At 40.2% G+C, this 17,989-nt stretch overlaps 1 protein-coding gene and 1 long non-coding RNA gene across 2 annotated transcripts; one reads left to right on the plus strand and one right to left on the minus strand.

Moving 5' to 3' along the window:
• The first annotated feature begins 4,991 nt into the window (after positions 1 to 4,991).
• On the plus strand, positions 4,992 to 6,133 carry Prps1l1 (phosphoribosyl pyrophosphate synthetase 1 like 1). Its single transcript, XM_059279374.1, is given in 2 exon segments — positions 4,992 to 5,372; positions 5,374 to 6,133. Coding segments are annotated over 2 exon segments (957 nt in total). The 5' UTR covers positions 4,992 to 5,117; the 3' UTR covers positions 6,076 to 6,133.
• A 529-nt stretch (positions 6,134 to 6,662) lies between these two features.
• On the minus strand, positions 6,663 to 17,486 carry LOC131924150 (uncharacterized). The gene is made up of 5 exons (XR_009382800.1): positions 17,252 to 17,486; positions 15,234 to 15,413; positions 10,886 to 11,020; positions 7,382 to 7,956; positions 6,663 to 6,906 (listed from the first exon to the last, which is right to left on the minus strand). It is a non-coding gene; the product is annotated as an uncharacterized LOC131924150 (long non-coding RNA).
• Between the last annotated feature and the right edge of the window lie 503 nt (positions 17,487 to 17,989).

The raw sequence follows: 17,989 nt of genomic DNA on the forward strand, positions 1-17,989 counted from the left end.
GAAGGTGAAGGGCTGGAGAGACAGCTTAGTGGTTAAGAGTGAATATGAGCACTGGTACTCCTGACTACATACCCATACATAGACACACACATTCACATAATTAAAAAAATAATAATCTGTTTTTAAAAAGAAGAAAAATTAGTGTGAACAAGCATATTAGCCCAAGCCTATGATCCCAGTGCTTGGGAGAGAAAAGCAAGAGTCACCAGTTTGAAGACAACCTAGGTACATGGACTCCTGGTCAAGGAAAGAAGGGAAGGAGAAAGAAAGGAGGGAGATGAGGGGTAGAAAGGAGAGCAGGAGGAAAGACATGCTTAAACTCCTAAACAGGCAATCGCCATTAAAATTGAAAAATATTTTTACCTAAACAAAAAAGAAATACTGCAAAAATACTATATATAAAATTTAGCTGGAAATATAGTAATGAAAGCATGTAGTTCCAGTACCCTGGCACTCAAGTGACTGACACAATGGGACAGATAAGCCGAAGAATTCAAGATGAGCCTGGCGAAAGGAATAGAAGCTGTACAAAAAGAAACAAGTTTGCTGGGCATGACAGCTCGTTCCTGTCATCTCAGCATTCAGTTGGCTGAGGCAGGAGGATTCCCATCCAGTGCCAACAATGACACTAAAGACTGTAAATAAGACAACACCAAATGCTATTGGAAGCATCCAGCCAATATATTTGGTTAAAAACACAAACCCCAGACACTTCCCCTGACATCCCAGCTAGAGTGCTGATTAGCAGCTCTGGGAATGGAGTCTATGAACCTGTGATCTACCCGGTCTTCCCTGTAGTTCTGATCTGTCTTAAATTGTTGGATACACAAGCACTCTCAAACACACCACAGTTTTCATTTATGTGAATGGATAGCTATTTCAGTGCTTTTTTGGAAAAATCATTATTATTAATAGATAGTCACTACTGAAGAGAAAAAAGGGTAAGCTTCATTTCCAATTTATTGTTTATTAACTGACCAGATATTACATAAATGCTGTGGGAGATTCCTTAGTTAATCCTTCTAGTAAGCATGTTGACCTGATCTTCCCAGTTCCCTGCTTTTCTGCCTTTCACAAAATAGGTTGTTCATTCCACCTAGAGATAATCTGAAGAGCCACAGGAAGTTATTCACTTCCTTCATGTATTTTCCAACAATGTAGACCTCATGGATCAGGTGTATGTAAATGATGCCATATTGATACCTCCGATTCTGATGACAAACACCAATCAGAGTTCTGAAGGTATACAGAAGTTATTCATTTGGATGAACTGAATGCAATGGATTTAATTAAGTCCCTAAGTAGCAGGGGCCAAGAGGCAGCACCGAGTTGTCAAAGGCAAGGTTGATTACAGTTATTGTACTAGACAGAACAACAAGTCCCACTGCCAGTGACACACTTCTTCCAGGGAGGCCACTCCTTCTCCAACAAGGCCACACCTCATAATCCTTCTCTTCCTTCTCAAATCATTCCCTGATGACTAACCATTCAAATATATGAGCCTAAGGGGCCATTCTTGTTTAAACCACCACATATACATTTCTTCTTTGCCCTTCAAAGTATCAAAAAGTACATTTGTTTTGTTTTGTTTTGTTTTTTGTTGTTGTTTGAGATGGGGTCTCATTCTGTGATCTTGGTTGGCCTGGAACTTGCTATGTTGAGCAGGCTGGCTTTGAACCCATAGAGATCCACCTAACCCTGCCTCCTGAGTACTGCAAAAGTACATTTTTAAAGAGATTTCAATAACATAAATGGAAGTTGTGTGTTCCTTAATTTTGATAACTTTTTGTTACTTGTATGAAACTGAGATTATACATGAAATGGCAAATCACCCCAGAATCTGCTTTGAAACACTCCAATTTTTTTCACATAGCCATGAGAAAGAGATTTTATTATTTGCAATGTGGTAGTTATGGAATCTCTTTACATATTGCTTTATCTGTCATTACCTTGGTACATCATTGAGCTCCTGGAATCTCATTGTTATTCCATGATTATTATTTCATACTTGGATTGTTTGGTTCACCAGACTTTTAAAAGAAACTCCAAAGTACACTTCAGAAACACCTTCATGAGTCTAACATAACCCTCATAATCAAAGCCACGCTTCTGAATGACAGAATTCCCTCCCGCTCTCCTATTTGTTTCATTCTGCCTTATTTACCTAGCTGTTACCTACACATCCATTGTACAAGATGACAGACTTCCAGCAAAAGCTTGATAAACACACACAGTCATCAACTCCAATTGTAAACAACCACAAAACAAACTTTAAAGCATTTGTACCAAATGTAAATCTCAGTGGGAAACTGTTTCCTCCCAGTATTGTGGTTGATGATTATGAATCAAACCGACGAGGTAAGGCAGTCTTACAATAATGATCTGGAACTGTGAGTCAATGAGCAAGATTAAAGGCACAAAGAAAGTCTTCCTAATCAACAAGAAGATAACTGCTGGAAAGAAAAATATGTTCCTTGCTTGAAATTAACTGTCACACATTCCCAACCTACACAAAGCTGTCATAAAGGACATCTAAATCTGTCCTTGTTTGTAACATGTGTTGTGACAAGATTTGACAGTTTATCAAAGAACTATAATTGCCACCTAAACATCTAGCATTTTGTCAACTGTAAGTGTGTTTAGTGAAAGCATTTATTTAACTTAAAATACAACCATTTTCCTCGCTTTCTGAAATGACTGCTTGGATTTCTTTTCTCTTTAGCTGATCAAGCTGCATCAGAACTGTCTTTGAATTATTTATGTCAGAATTGTGAAGGGTAAAAAAACAAGCAGTGAAGCAAGAAACTATCACGAAGGAAATATAATATATATATATATATATATATATATATATATATATATATATATAAAATGGTTATTAACTCAAAAGACCTTCAAAATGCAACAATCCTCACAGATCTGTGGAAATGATACTAAAGCGCTCTTGTTTTGAGAAGGAGAAAGATACAGCCTTTTCTCCCTTTCATCATTCTCATTTCTAGAGCAATTTTCTAAGAAGCAATACCTCCACAGAGAGAACGTTATCCAATATGTATTATTGCTACATGAACTTTTTTTTCCAGAAGCAGTCAATGATAAGGCAGTTGTCTCTCTCAACCTATGGAACAAAGAGAACAACGTGAAATTCCAGTATGATCTATCCAAGTTGAAAAATGTCAGAATAACCATCTATGACATCACAATCTATGACATCAGTGGTTCATTTCCTTCTGGAAATTTCAGAGGTTGTTTCAGCACCAGGACATTTGGGGTCATATTTGTTCTTTGTTGTAGTTACTTGATAAGCAAGAAAATTTTATGCAAATATTTCTGCACACTTTCCCCACCTCATCATTCTAATAAACTAGGGGGTGGGGAGAAGGGCCTAATATGACAGACCGCTAAAAGCTATAATTGGAAATCTAGGAAGCCCACATCCTAGTATACACTGAGCTTTAGTGAGTCAGTAGTAAATCATGGGTAGCTTGTTTCTCCAGTCCTGGGTTCCTTGGCTGTGAACTGGGATATGAAATGACTGGATGGTCTCTGAGGCCATTTATATCTTTATATACTATGATTCTAGACAAATCCCTTGAATTATGAGGTATAGCAACAGCCAGATCAAAAATAACAGCAATACAAAAATGGCTTCTAGTTAACACCTCAAGAGAAATACAACCAGCTATGAGTTTTAAATGTTTACATTAGCATTCAGTCCTATTTAGGTAATATTAAATCTATTTAAAAATCTGTTTTGTTTTTCATTAAAAACTGAAAATGTGTGTCATATTGAAAACACTAAAAGAAAAATCAGTTTAATTAAAGCTGCAAGTACTTTTTAGTGCTTCTAAATTAAGCTTCAGGATTTTCTGTACAAATCACTGTATATAGCTCATTTGGGATGAATTACATGGCACAGGTGTTTCTGTTGGATTTGTTTTTAAGGAAAAAACATGAATGAAGATTTGTGAACAGAAAGCAGTTGGCATGCATTGTCAATCACAAAGAATATGAACTGAAGAGAAAAGAAGGTATTTTAATGTCAAGGGATGTTCTTAGATCATTAGCATGCTATTTTGATGTGACATTTTAACATGGGCACTGTTAGTTGTTTACATGACTCTATAATAATATCTCATAAATATATAAAAATAAAACTTTATAACCAAGTAATATGTTTCTCAGACTTCTTGTAGAAAATAAGTGTTTTAATACGTATTGATGATCACATGCTGGTCCCAGACGCTGTTTCTTTGAACATCTAGGTTAGTTGCTATTTGCAGCTCATCATCGTAAACCCAACAGAGACGTCCAAGCCTTACACGCTGTGACATGGTGCTGCCATCTGCAAACATGTTGAGCTACAGTCACAGCTATGCCAGGATACATGTGGCCTGTGGGCTCAGATTTTGATACATCTGCAAAAGTCAAAACGACTGACACACAGGAATATTATTTAACTAATACAACAACCCCACCATTATATAACCTGGAGGTACTTGCCAATACTCTGGAATTGATTCCCATTTATACCATTTTCCCACCTTTTGCCTTTTTATTCTGTTGAAGAAATGGACTAAACAACACTTTGCACATACCTCCTCCAGTCTGAAACTTTCTATTTAAACTTGTTTAAGAACCTTGCTTTGTGTTTCAGTATATTCAAATTTAAACGTTCCCTGCAAGTTAATAATAAATAACAATGGGCCAGGCAGTGGCTCATGCCTTTAATTCCAGCACTTAGGAAGCAGAGGCAATCTATCTTTGAGTTTGAGGCCAGTTCTGATCTACAGGACTAGTTCCAGAACAGCTAGGGATATATCCCAAGAAACCCTTTCTGGGGAAAAACAAAAGAAGAAAAATTAATAAGAATAATAATAACATTAGGAAAATTCCCATGCAGTTGGAAGTCTTAATTTGAAAGTGTGCAGTAGGTGCCAACCAAGCCTTTTGTTTTTTCAAAAGACTTGGGGTCAGGTTAGCACAGCCGTTATGGAAGGACAGTAACGGCTTCATAACCACCCGCTGCGATGACCGGAAGCTATTAGTTCTGTGGTCCCAGTTCCGTTCCAAGGCGGCAGAGCCCAGAGCAGCTCAATCTAGGATCTCTGGCCAAGATGCCAAACATCAAAATCTTCAGCGGCAGCTCCCACCAAGACTTATCCCAGAAGATCACTGAGCGCCTGGGCCTAGAGCTCAGCAAGGTGGTAACTAAGAAATTCAGCAACCAGGAAACCTGCCTGGAAATCGGTGAGAGTGTGCGCGGAGAGGATGTCTACATCGTTCAGAGCAGTTGTGGCGAAATCAATGACAGTCTAATAGAACTTTTGATCATGATCAATGCTTGCAAGATCGCTTCAGCCAGCCGGGTGGACTGCAGTCATCCCGTGCTTCCCTTTCGCCCGTCAGGATAAAAAGGATAAGAGCCGGGCTCCCATCTCTGCGAAGCTCATAGCAAATATGCTGTCTATAGCAGGTGCAGATCACATCATCACCATGGACCTACATGCTTCTCAGATTCAGGGCTTTTTTGACATCCCAGTAGACAATTTGTATGCAGAGCCAGCTGTCCTAAAGTGGATAAGGGAGAATATCTCTGAATGGAAGGACTGCACTATAGTCTCTCCTGATGCTGGGGGTGCCAAGAGGGTCACTTCCATCGCAGACCATTTGAATGTGGATTTTGCCTTGATTCACAAAGAACGGAAGAAAGCCAATGAAGTGGACCACATGGTTCTTGTGGGTGACGTGAAGGATCGGGTGGCTATCCTTGTGGATGACGTGGCTGACACTTGTGGTACAATCTGCCACGCAGCGGACAAACTTCTCTCAGCAGGAGCCACCAGAGTTTATGCCATCCTGACTCACGGAATCTTTTCTGGCCCAGCCATTGCTCGCATCAATGGTGCAAGCTTTGAAGCAGTAGTGGTCACTAATACCATACCTCAGGAGGACAAGATGAAGCACTGCCCCAAAATCTGGGTGATTGACATCTCTATGATTCTTGCAGAAGCCATCCGGAGAACTCACAACGGAGAATCTGTTTCCTACCTGTTCAGTCATGTTCCTTTGTAACAAAATGACATAAATTTTAAATGCAGTAAGATGAAATAAAAATTAACCCTGTTCATTATTTTGCCTCTGTGGTTGATGGAATGTTCAATGAGAGGCCCAGTTGTGTCCACTGTGGCCTCACGAGATAGGGGATTGTGGGGTTTCCTGACTTGGTTCGTTCTGACTTCTTCGACTGTGAGCCCTGAGGCTTTCACAGAGCCCCATTCCTGCAAGGTTTCTCATCTCCCAACATGTTGCATCAAACTATGTGAGGACAAATCAGCCACAAATCCACTGATCTATCAAACACAATCACGTGCTGCAAGTTCACCAGAGCCTATGGGAAACTTCAGCAAGCACCCTGGGCACTCCTAGCCGCTCTCCTTGATTCTAAACTCAAGGGGAGGCAAGAGCAGCTCCCGGGTTAAGCCAGCATTGGGATCATCAAGTGTACACAGTGGAGCCTCCTTTCACTCTAGCTTTCTGTCCAGGTGTCCTCTTCCTGGGCATATATGCAACTGGGTTCAGCTGTTCACAGTCTATGGAAAGCAAGGTCTCTGGTAGATGATCGGCAATATTACAGTAGGTGTTTTGCTGTACCATGTACCAACACCATGGTAGAGTTTAGATGGCATGCAGTGCCTTCCAGTCAGTTTCAACAGTTATGTTTCATCTTCTTTCACTGTAGTAGATTGGCCTGCCCAAATACCTTGGTTCTGTATTTCAAAACGATGCTCTCATGTCTTTTAAGGAAAGCCAGCGCAGAATCTGGGTGTGTATGGAAGTGGGTGGCTACAAAGATTGTGTGAAATTTCTCATCTCCAAGAAAATAGAGAAAAGCCTCAAGAATTTCTAAAGGTTGAAACAAAAACAAGATAGATTTTAAAAAGCAGTATTCAAATGGCTATTTGGCTTCTCATATGAACTGCCAGAGAATAAGCAGGATAGAACAAAACATCTTTTTATTTCTAAAGAAATAGTTTAAACCCAACTTCCTGTGTTCCGATTTGAAGACAGTATTAAGGCAAATCTTTTTCAGTACTAAAAGATTAAGAAACTTTACCATTATGGCTCCTTCTAAAAAGTATTGCTTGAAGTTACTGAACTCTCAGCATTTGGGAAGCCGAGACAGGAGGACTGAGAGTTCAAGGTCTACTTATGCTACATAGTGAGTTTCAGGCCAGACAGCCCGAGATACATTCATATATATTATATAGATCCACAGTCTAAAGCAATACCATCTATCAGTAGTAATAAAACCCCCATGCAAACTTAGAAAACATTTGCTAAGAAATACAGAAAATGTCTGAAATGAGTATACTAGAACCTGAATAAGAAGGATGAAATTGCACTGACAGCTTCTTCAGATTATCTAGTTGTCATAAACCCAATGAAGATCCTTATAGGAGTTTTTAATAAACCAGACTTGACAAGCCTTTCTAAAGTTCATCTGGAAAAAAAAGTGAGCAAAATTCATGAAGGATTTTTTGAATGTGTTTTGTTACAGTATATTAACACATAAGGCTATAGTAGTGGAAACAGGAATGTACACACAATTCTGCAGAATTTAGATTCTCAGGACACACCCAGTATTCTTGCAGGAATTTCATGCGCACATGTTCCATTTAATGAAGCAACTGGCTGTGTTAGCAGAAGGCAGCACATAACTGTATCATCTTTGGGATACTCATTCTCATGAGTCCCTGTGGAGGTGTTCTCCTGATCCTGATCTCCTGCCTTGGCATCCACTCCTGCTGTCTACACAAATTCTCTGAAGTGGAGAATGAGCCTCTGGACATATTTTCATGGACTTTATTCAGGCTTTCATCTATCCAGACCGTAGCAATGTATCTGATGAGCGTTTTCATGTGGCATCAGTAACAGCTTAATACTATGATCCTCCTGTTTTCTTGAAGAAAATAAATAAATTCCTTGATCGTGCATATGAACATATATAATATACACTACAGTGCAGCTTCTGCATTGACTCATAGTAAGACTGTTCCCCTGTTTAAATGAGGCTCGTCAATTTCATGCAACCAGTTATTTGAGACAAACTTCTCACAGAATACAAAGTAAATGAAGACTATCAATTTGCATAGTAAATATTATGTATTTAAATCCATCTAGTTGGTAGCTTGTTGGCTGCAAGTCTAGAAAACTAATATGATTCAGGTCCCAATCTATGGTCATTCCACCCCGAGCATGCCCTGCCTTAGAAGAGGCTTTTGAATAGGGAATGTGTAGGGGCTGGAAGGATTTTAGGGTCTGAACATGAATGACAAAGCTAGCCAGGCTAGAGAGATTTTTCAAAAAATAATAACACTCGTGGTTCTTACAGAGCCCCTAAGTTTAGTTCCCAGCACCCAAATATGAGCTCAAAATCTTCTGTAACTCCAGTTCCAGGAGACTGAATGTGCTCTTTTGGCCTCTTTGGGCACCCAGCACAGGCAAGGCAAAACACCCACATACATTAAAAAAAAAAAAAAAGAAAAAAAAGAAAAGAAAGGCTAGATTGTTTTGAAGTGGGTATGTGAATGTGTATGTGTGCATGTGTGCATGTGAATGTATACATATTTATGTATATGTTGTATGTATGTATATGAGTATATGAGTATGTATGGTATGTGTATATTCATGTGTGTATATGTGTGTTTATGTGTGTGTGGTGTGAATGTATATGTGTGTATGTTTGAGTACAAGTGTGTACATGTATGTGTGTATATGTGTGAGTTTGAGTATATGTGTGTGCATATGTGTGTGTGTGTGTGTGTGTGATAGAGTATGTGTGTATGTGTATATTACCATAAGCAGACTGCTAGCAAAATATGAATATTAGATGTATTTCTGGTGAGGCTTCAAAACAAAATGGCAAACAGATTATTGTAAGCTAAAGGAATGTCTGTGCTTGTAAAATGGCAGAAGAGTAGTTCTGCTCTGAACAGAAACAACCTGGAAGTGGTGAACTTGGACATTTTTGGCTTCAGAGATTGGAGCCTAAACACTATAGATAGCGTCACTCCTCTGTGCTACTTACAAGAAAACAAGAGAAAACAGTAGAAGTGTGGAAGGAACAACACAGTAAACAGAGCTGGGAGCCAGAAGCCAATTACTTGATAAGTTCTCAGCCTAGCTAGATTTGCAAAAGATGCTAAAATGAAGAAATTCCTTGTTGGTAAAGCATGCTCTGGATAGAGGCCCCAGGGTGTGCCTGGATAACCTTTTGCAAAAGAGATTAGGTATGTGACTCATGGGCACAATCAGCCTTCTCAGAGGAGGCAAGGGCAGACTCTCAGAAGACAACAGAATGTTGGATTCTCAGCTATTATGCTTCCACGGATTTTTTTAAGTTGATAGAAAATTCCCTAATGAAGGATAAACCTAGCAATAATGAAATGTCTTAAATAACAACCTAAGGTTTTTCATTTACTCAAAAGAGCCACGGGGCACTCTTGTAGGTTTTGTAATGTATTTCCAGTAGATGACTGATGCACTGGAAATTGTACATTTTGGGGGAACTGAGCAGCAATGAGCAAAGAGAATTGCCCTGGGAAGCATCTACAACTGAAAATCACAGCATCTTGGGTAGGTTGCCTTTTGAGAAATTAGATCTAAACAATATACATCTCTCCTTCACAATAAAGATTCCTAATCCCATATTTCATTCACAATAAAAATGCCTAATCCCAGATGGGGAGATGTTAGGCTGGGCCATCCCCAGGCTGGACTGTGAATCTGGGAGGCAGTTGAGCTGGTCAGTGAAGGAACAATAACCACAGGATCTCCATGACTTGGGGAGACCTCAGAATACCCAAGCAGAGTTTCGGGGAAGATTCAGTGAAGATGGTGTACCAGAAACCAGAAGCCTTGAACCAGGCCAGTGACTCATCACAATGAACACTTGCCAGTAAAGCTAATGGAGCGAAGGGTCTACTGGGTGTTGTCCTTCTATGTAATTGTTGCTGCCTTTTAAGACACAGCTGTCCTAACCAGCAACTGCAAATCCTCCACTACCAGCAGCAGTTAGGCCACAAGAGCCACAGCCTGAGGGAATTCTGTTCCCTCACGGTCCGACTCTTGCAAAGTTACAAAGGCAACTTAACTAAACCTCTCTCCCTCTAAAGAACTCAAGATTCAAAGGTTAAGGTGAAATTCTGCTCTTCAGAGGCTGAATAGCAAGTAGCTCACCTCCTCTACTTGCTTGAGTCCTCCAAAAAGCCCTCCTGCTTCTCCTCACCCCTCCTTATAAACCCTTCTCCACTTGGCTCCTCCCTACCACTTCCTGTCAGCTAGTGGCTGACTCAGCCTCCTGACTGCTGGTGAATTTTATTTAACCAAACACATCTTTGCATCACTAAACAAATGTTCCAGAACATAAACAAAAGTAACACACCTTAAAATAATATTCTACAACAACTGAGTGACACACCGTGGCTCCCAATGCACCGGGATGAAGGAAGAGGTGTTGGAGAGGCAGGAAAGATGGAGGAATGGAGAGGTTCTGTGTTGTTGTTTTGTTTTGTTCTTTGGAGGTTTTGTTTGTTTTTTCTATTTTTTTTTTTGTATTTGTTTGCTAGCTTGTTTTGGTTTTTGGATTTTTTTAAATTTTTGTTTGGAGGTCACTGCAGGGGAAGGGGAGGATATGGAGGGACTGGGAGGTGAGCAGAATTGGGGTGCATGATGTGAATTTCTCAACGATTCAATGAAGAAATTATGTTAAATAATAAAAAGATGCCTAATTCCTAATCTCATTCACAATAAAGATGGCTAATCTCTATGCACCAAGGACTGTCTACAGAAATTCAGTATGAATGTAAATGTCGAAACAGACCTGACGTGTCTTTTATCAGATGACATGATTAATGGTGTTTTCTTCAGAGTGGCTTCATCAAGTGTTTGTTAACATGCTTCCCAAATCCTAATGATGTTTCAGAGATACAGTCAGATGATTATACCATGAGGCATCCTGCAAGAATTAGAAAAGATAAGGCCATGATTGAATGGTTTTAAATAATACATTTTGTCCAGATTAGTTATGCAACTAGTGACTTCTTCAGAAGCCATTGTACTCATTATTCTGTTTCCTTCTTTTCCAGGAAATCCATTAATTTAATTTTTAAAAAAAAATTTATTCTTCTCTCATATATTATATGCCAACCACAGTTTCCTCTCCCTCCTCTCCTCTCAGCCCCCCTCCCAACTCCTCCTCTGTTTCCTTTTAGAAAAGGGCAGGCCTCCCAGGGACATCAACCAAACATGGCAATATCAAGTTGCAATAAGACTAGGCACCTCCCCTTATATCAAGGCTGGACTAGAAAACCCAAAAGCAGGACAGGGTCGAAAACGCAGGCAAAAGAGTCATAGACACACCCCTGCTACCAGTCAGGAATCCCACAAGAAGACCAAGCTATACAACCATAACATATATGCAGAGGACCTAGGTCAGACCCTGCAGGCTCTGTGATTGTTGCTTCAGTCTCTGTGAGCCCCTATGAGCTCAGGTTAATTCATTTGTGGGGTTTTTATGGTGTCCTTGAACCCTCCGGCTCCTACAAGCCTTCCTCCCTCTCTTCCACAGAAATCCATCAAATTTTAGCCCTGATGTATTTGTACATGCTATGTGATACCTGGAATAACTCATCATTTCATGCAAAGGAAAGAGATCTCTTTTTGCAACATTAAATTGTCTCTGGTTTGGAAATAAGCAATGACTAGTATCTGTTTTACAGACTGAAATTATGCCTTTACTCCTTCTTGTTTACTAGTTGGCTTTTCTATTGAACAGACCTACCTCTTAAAGAGAGATTAAGGAAATGGGTTCTGAACATTTGGGGAATAGCAGAAGATGTCGGGTAGCCACTGCCAAGACTTTAAGGCAGAAGCATACATCTAGTCATCAACTTTTTGTTGCTGTGACAAAGTACCTGCAGTAACTTAAAAGAGGGAAGATTCAGAATTGTTCACCTGTGGTTGCTTAGATCCCATGTTTCTGGATCTCAGCAAAGCAAGACACCATGACGAGGGGAGGAAGAGAAAAAAAAAGGGGAAAGAGTGAGACAGCAAGAGAGAGACAGCATGAGCATGGCAGAGTGAGAGAGAGAGAATGAAAGCAAGAGAGAGAGTCCAGACACAAGGTCTACCTCTGAAGCCATACATAGAGACCTGCCTCCTCCAACGAGGCCGCATTTTCTAAACCTCCATTGAGCTATGAATTTATCACGGGGAAGCAATTCACTGGTGAATTTAGAACTCATGATCCAATCAGCTCTCAGGAAGCCCCCCCACACACACACACATACATACATCTGAACACTGTCACATTAAAGACAAAACCTAAAATACATGAGTCTTTGGGACCATTTCTTATCCATTTTACACACACACACACACACACACACACACACACACTCACATGAGCAACAAGAAGACCTCTCTGGCTGAAGCAGAGCAAAAAAGAAAAGGGAAGAATGCTGGCATGCAGTCAGACATGGTACTTGAGAAGGAGCTGAGTTCTACATCTGGATCCACAGGCAGCAGGAAGAGACTGAGGCACACTAGGCCTGGCTTGAGCTTCTGAGACCTCAAAGCCTGCCCCCAGTGACACATTTCCTGCATTAAAGCCACACCTACTCCAGCAAGGCCACACCTCCTAATAGTTCCACTCCTTGTAAGCCTAACATTCAAATACCTGAGTCTATGGGGGACCATTCCTATTTAACCCACCACAAAAACCAAATAGACCTCAAGTTTGTTGGAGGGTTTTTGAGTATGATGGTCCCTTTCACAATATAGTTTTGTATGGACATGCATAGTTCATAAACTGTCCACCCAGTTAGGGATAGTTACAGCCACTTCTGTCCATCTTTACCTTGTGCTTTGTTAGCTGCTGACCTTGACTGTCTTCTAGCTGTTAGTCACTGACTAGCATCACAGCCTCTGACCTTGCAGGTATCTCAAGTGCTGTTAATTACACTAAACATCTTTGTTCTCACGTTTATATAAGAACATGTGGCTTTGCTGTTGACTCTATCACAGACATCAATATGTAGCTGCAATCTTTCTTAATCACCTCATGTTCAGCTCCATGTCTATGGGGTGGTCTGAGGTGCCCTCCTGAAACAGGTAGCTTTTGTTGATGCTATCTTTACTAAAGCTGCTACAATTAGCTGCATTAGGAGCTGGAGAGATGGTTCAACAGTTAATAGTGCTTACTGCTCTTTCAGAGGACCTAGGTGTTCAGTTCCCCAAACCTACATCAAGTGGCTTATAACTACCTGTAACTATAGTTCCTGGGGATCCGTCACCCTCTTCTGGCCTCCACAATCACCGGAATGCATGTGGTACACACATACATACAAAATAAAATAAACAAATGAATCTTTTTGTTTTTGTTTTTCGAGACAGGGTTTCTCTGTGTAGTTTTGGTGCCTGTCCTAGAACTTGCTCTGTAGACCAGGCTGGCCTCGAACTCACAGAGATCCACCTAGCTCTGCCTTGGGAGTGGTGGGATTAAAGGCATGTGCCACCACTGCCTGGCTCTAAACAAATGAATCTTAAAAAAAAAAAAAAAAAAAAAAAAAAAAGCTGGAAAACTGGCTCCATTGAAAGCACTGGCTGCTCTTCCAGAGGACCCAAGTTTGATTCCCAGTGCTCACAGGGAGGCTCACAGCAGCTCTAAGGGATCCAAAGCCCTCTTCTGGCCCCTGTAGGTACTACACATATGTGGTCTACAGACATGCCTGCAGGCAAAACATGCATGCACATAAACTAAAAAATAAATAAATCTTTAAAAATTAAAAGTTAAAAATTGAAATTGCTGCATGAGAAGCAAGAACATATGAAAGGACAAGAGTGGCTTGCACATGCTCCTCAATGAGGCTTGAGAGGGGCACGCGGATGCGACCAGCCCAGAACCCGGTCCCTCTTCTTATCTGTCTAGTTTTGCAGTGGCACACCCAATTACAAGGCTTCTTATTCATCTTCCTCAGCACTTCTTTTTGTCTTTTAAATTTTTTTTTATTTATATTCTTGGTGTAAGAAGGTGTCAGACCCCCTGGAACTTGAGTTAAGATAGTTGTGAGCTGCCTCATGGGTGCTGGGAATTGAGCTGGAAGAGCAGCCAGTGTTCTTAACTGCTGAGCCATCTCTCCAGCCCCAGACTCTGCTGTCTTAAACATTAACCCAACCTCCATTCTCACAGCAACATGTGAGCAATTTGTGGTTTTCACAAAGGGTTCTTTGTTGTAGCATATTATTTCAAGGTGTGTTACTTTTGTTTATGCCCTGGAACGTTTGCTTAATGATGCAAAGATGTGTTTAATTAAATAAAATTCACCTGTGGTCAGGAGGCTGAGTCAGCAACTAGCTGACAAGAAGTGGTAGGGAGGAGCCAGGTGGAGAAGGGATTTTAAGGAGGAGCGAGGAGAAGCAGGAAGGCTGATGGGAATGTCATTCTTTACACTGTGAATGTGTATCACTCTGATTTGGTTGATAAATAAAATGCTGATTGGCCAGTACCCAGGCAGGAAGTATAGGCAGGATAAACAGACAAGGAGAATTCTGGAAAGAGGAAGGCTGAGTCAGGAGATGCTGCCAGCCACCACCATGAGAAGCAAGATGTAGAGATACCGGTAAGGCACAAGCCATGTGGCAAGGTACAGATTTATAGGAATGGGTTAATTTAAGATGTAAGATCTAGCTAGCAAGAAGCCTGAGCTATTAGGCCATACAGTTTTAATTAATATAAGCATCTGTGTGTTTATTTGGGTCTGAGTGGCTGCAGGCCTGGGTGGGACTGGAGAAAACTCCAGCTACAGAGGGCTTTTTGGACGACTCAAGCAAAGAGAGGAGATGAGCTTCTTGCTATTCAGCCTCTCTGAAGAGCAGAATTCCAGCTTAACCTTTGAATCTTGAGTTCTTTAGAGGGAGAGAGGTTTAGTTAAGTTGCCTTTGTAATTTTGCAAGAGTCGGACCGTGAGGGAACAGAATTCCCTCAGGCTGTGGCTCTTGTGGCCTAACTGCTGCTGGTAGTGGAGGATTTGCAGTTGCTGGTTAGGACAGCTGTGGCTTTAAAGGCAGCAACCACTTAAAAAAGGAGGACAACAGTTCTTCTCCCCAAGAAGCTACAGAAATTTGGCTCCTGCATCATTTTAATCTTGCTATCTAGCTGTATTACTTACCAGTTTATATGTCTTTGAACCTCTGATTTTTTGTGTCCATAATTAAGACAAAAATATTCCATATCCATATTATTGATTTAAACAAAGCTTTCTTGCCATTCTTAAGTTTAAAACTTTACTTTTTTTTTCATTAGTGTATATTAATTGTCTGAAGGATGGGATTTCACTAAGACATTCCCCCTACATGAAGAGAACATACTTCAGTCATATTCAGCCCCCAAGTACCTTTGTAATGCTCCGCTTCCCTTTCTCCCAGCCACATATGAAATAGTTGTTCAAATTTCAGGTCATTTCCCCTTAAATTTCATGTAAGCAAAACTTAGATACTTATCTTTCTGAGTCTGGTGTAGCTCAGTTAACATAATGGTATCCAACTCTGACTACTTTTCTCCAGATAACATAATTCTATTCTTTATGACAGAGTAAAACTTCCACTGTGTGTATATTTCACAACTTTGCCAGTCATGTGCTGATGCACACCTACATTGTTTGTTTGACCTGACTATTGGGATCCCATGGTGGTCAATGTGTCAGGGCATTCATGTAGTACCTGGCCTTGATTCTTCTAAACACACAGAAATAGTGTAGACAAAATATAGGACAACTGTATCTTAAGAATATGATGTGAGTTTATTTGGTGATAATGTCAACATTATATAGAACAGCTCCAAAAGTTTTGGTACATGATTTATACATGAAATAAACTCTACACTATTTTTCCTTTCCTTTCTGTGAAACATACATCCCTCAATTAACAAATTTACTTTGATGAATCTTTGCCTCTTGTTTCTCTATTTGGTAACAAAATTTGGAAAATATGGCATAAAAATTTTAAGAAATAACCTAGATTGCTATTTATCCATTTTTACATAGCTAGTAAATGTTAAAACAAGCAAAATCCTAAATTTTTTATGTATATAGATGTGTGTCACAGATTTTTACAGAAATCATGGAATCACAGTTGGAAGTTACAGTATATCAGTAGTAGAATATATGGGCTTGTATGGCAAATGTTTAAACCAAGTTCCACTCTATAGATCAAGTTTCTAGTTCTGAGCATCCCTTAGCACTCTGACAAGCCCCTTCACTAGCCTTGAGACCAGGTTTTTCCTTTGATTTCCATATTCTCTCCCCAGAGCTCATGGGACAATTCTTTCTCTCCCCACACCCTAACCTCCACCTCAGTGAGCAGCTCTCCCCTAGTCTTGGCTTTATCCTGATGAATTCCTATGTGTTTTCTAACAAAGCTTACCTATTATTTTTATTTGTTCCCCCACAAATCCTCACCTACACATTTTCTCCCCTACATGACATAATCCTGACAAGATAAATCTTCAAAGGTACCCTTTATTTATTTAATTTTTTACTTTTATTTTGTACGTTTGAGTGTATGTCTGTGCACTATGTGCATGCCTGGTTCCTGAGGAAGATAGAGAGGTATCAGTCCTCTTGGAACTGGAGTTACAGACAGTGTGCGCCACTATATGGAAGCTGAGAACTGAACCTCAGTCCTCTGCAAGTGCAGCAAATACTCTTAAGCACTTAGTCACCTCTCCAGAACCTCAAGGATGCTCTTTTAATTTCATCTTTTTGATGCTAGAAGGCCCAATGCAAGTTAGGTATCCATTATCTAAAGTGTTTAATGCCAGAAATATTTTGGAATTTATAATATTTATTTTTTTCAGATTTTACAATAGTTTCATATATACACACGGAGAGAGAGAGAGGGGGAGAGAGAGGGAGAGAGAGAGAGAGAGAGAGAGAGAGAGAGAGAGAGAGAGAGAGAGAGAAGACTGTGAAATATGCTAAGAATGGAACCCAAGTCTTAACATGCAATTTATGTATGTTTCATCTGTATCTTTGTTGTATATACTTTCCTAGGGAGATTCAGTCAATGTCTACTTAACCCACATAGGGAAAAGTAACAGACCAAAATAGCAACTTCACTACAAATAAATTAGGTGAACCAATGAACTTACTGAGATCACTCCCAGGACTATGGGTAAAGGGCTACTTACAGGAACATGGATGACAGAGAAGCCCACTCCAGCATTGGGGACAGCTTACAAAAGTTATGGTCCTGGAGCTCTCTGAATAACATGTAGGCAGCTTGACAGAGTTTCCTTCAGGCTACTCAGCTGATAGAGGGAGGGGTTCCTCCCCCAGAAATTCTTCAGTGCTTCCACAATTTAGGGGAGGAGACTTGTGAGTCTTACTTGTTTCAGGAATTTCCTGAGACCAGTTAAGTATTTACTTCCTGGGCCAGGAAAAAATTAGAAAATTGTTAAGCAACCATTATATAGAATTTTATACAATAATTTTAATGAGCTTGAATTTTTACTATAAACATTATGGAAGTCAGAGGCAGAGTTTCCACTTTTAACATTATGCTAAAAGTTTTGGATTTGTGAGCATTGGAGTTCATATTTTTGAATTAAGGATAATCAGCCCATAATAGGTTCCTATTGTCTATTGTACTTAATAAGTTCTGGTTTGCATTTAAGAACTTCTAATAATCTAGACAATCAAATTCCCCCATAATCCCCAATTTGGACTTGTTTTGTTCACAGGCCAAGTCCTCTTCTCATGTTGTTGCTTCTGCACAACCCATCTCAGGCTATGTCTTGGAAGACTGTCTAAGCATCAGAAATGAAGTGATCTGTCTGGGGTTGCAACTGAGCCAGTGTTTGGTCCAGGTGAATTGAGGCTGGTCAATAACCACCTCATGACCTTTCACTCAGGGAGATTTTCCTGGG

This window comes from Peromyscus eremicus, chromosome 14, assembly GCF_949786415.1.
Source record: "Peromyscus eremicus chromosome 14, PerEre_H2_v1, whole genome shotgun sequence".
In the NCBI taxonomy this organism is placed as follows: domain Eukaryota; kingdom Metazoa; phylum Chordata; class Mammalia; order Rodentia; family Cricetidae; genus Peromyscus; species Peromyscus eremicus.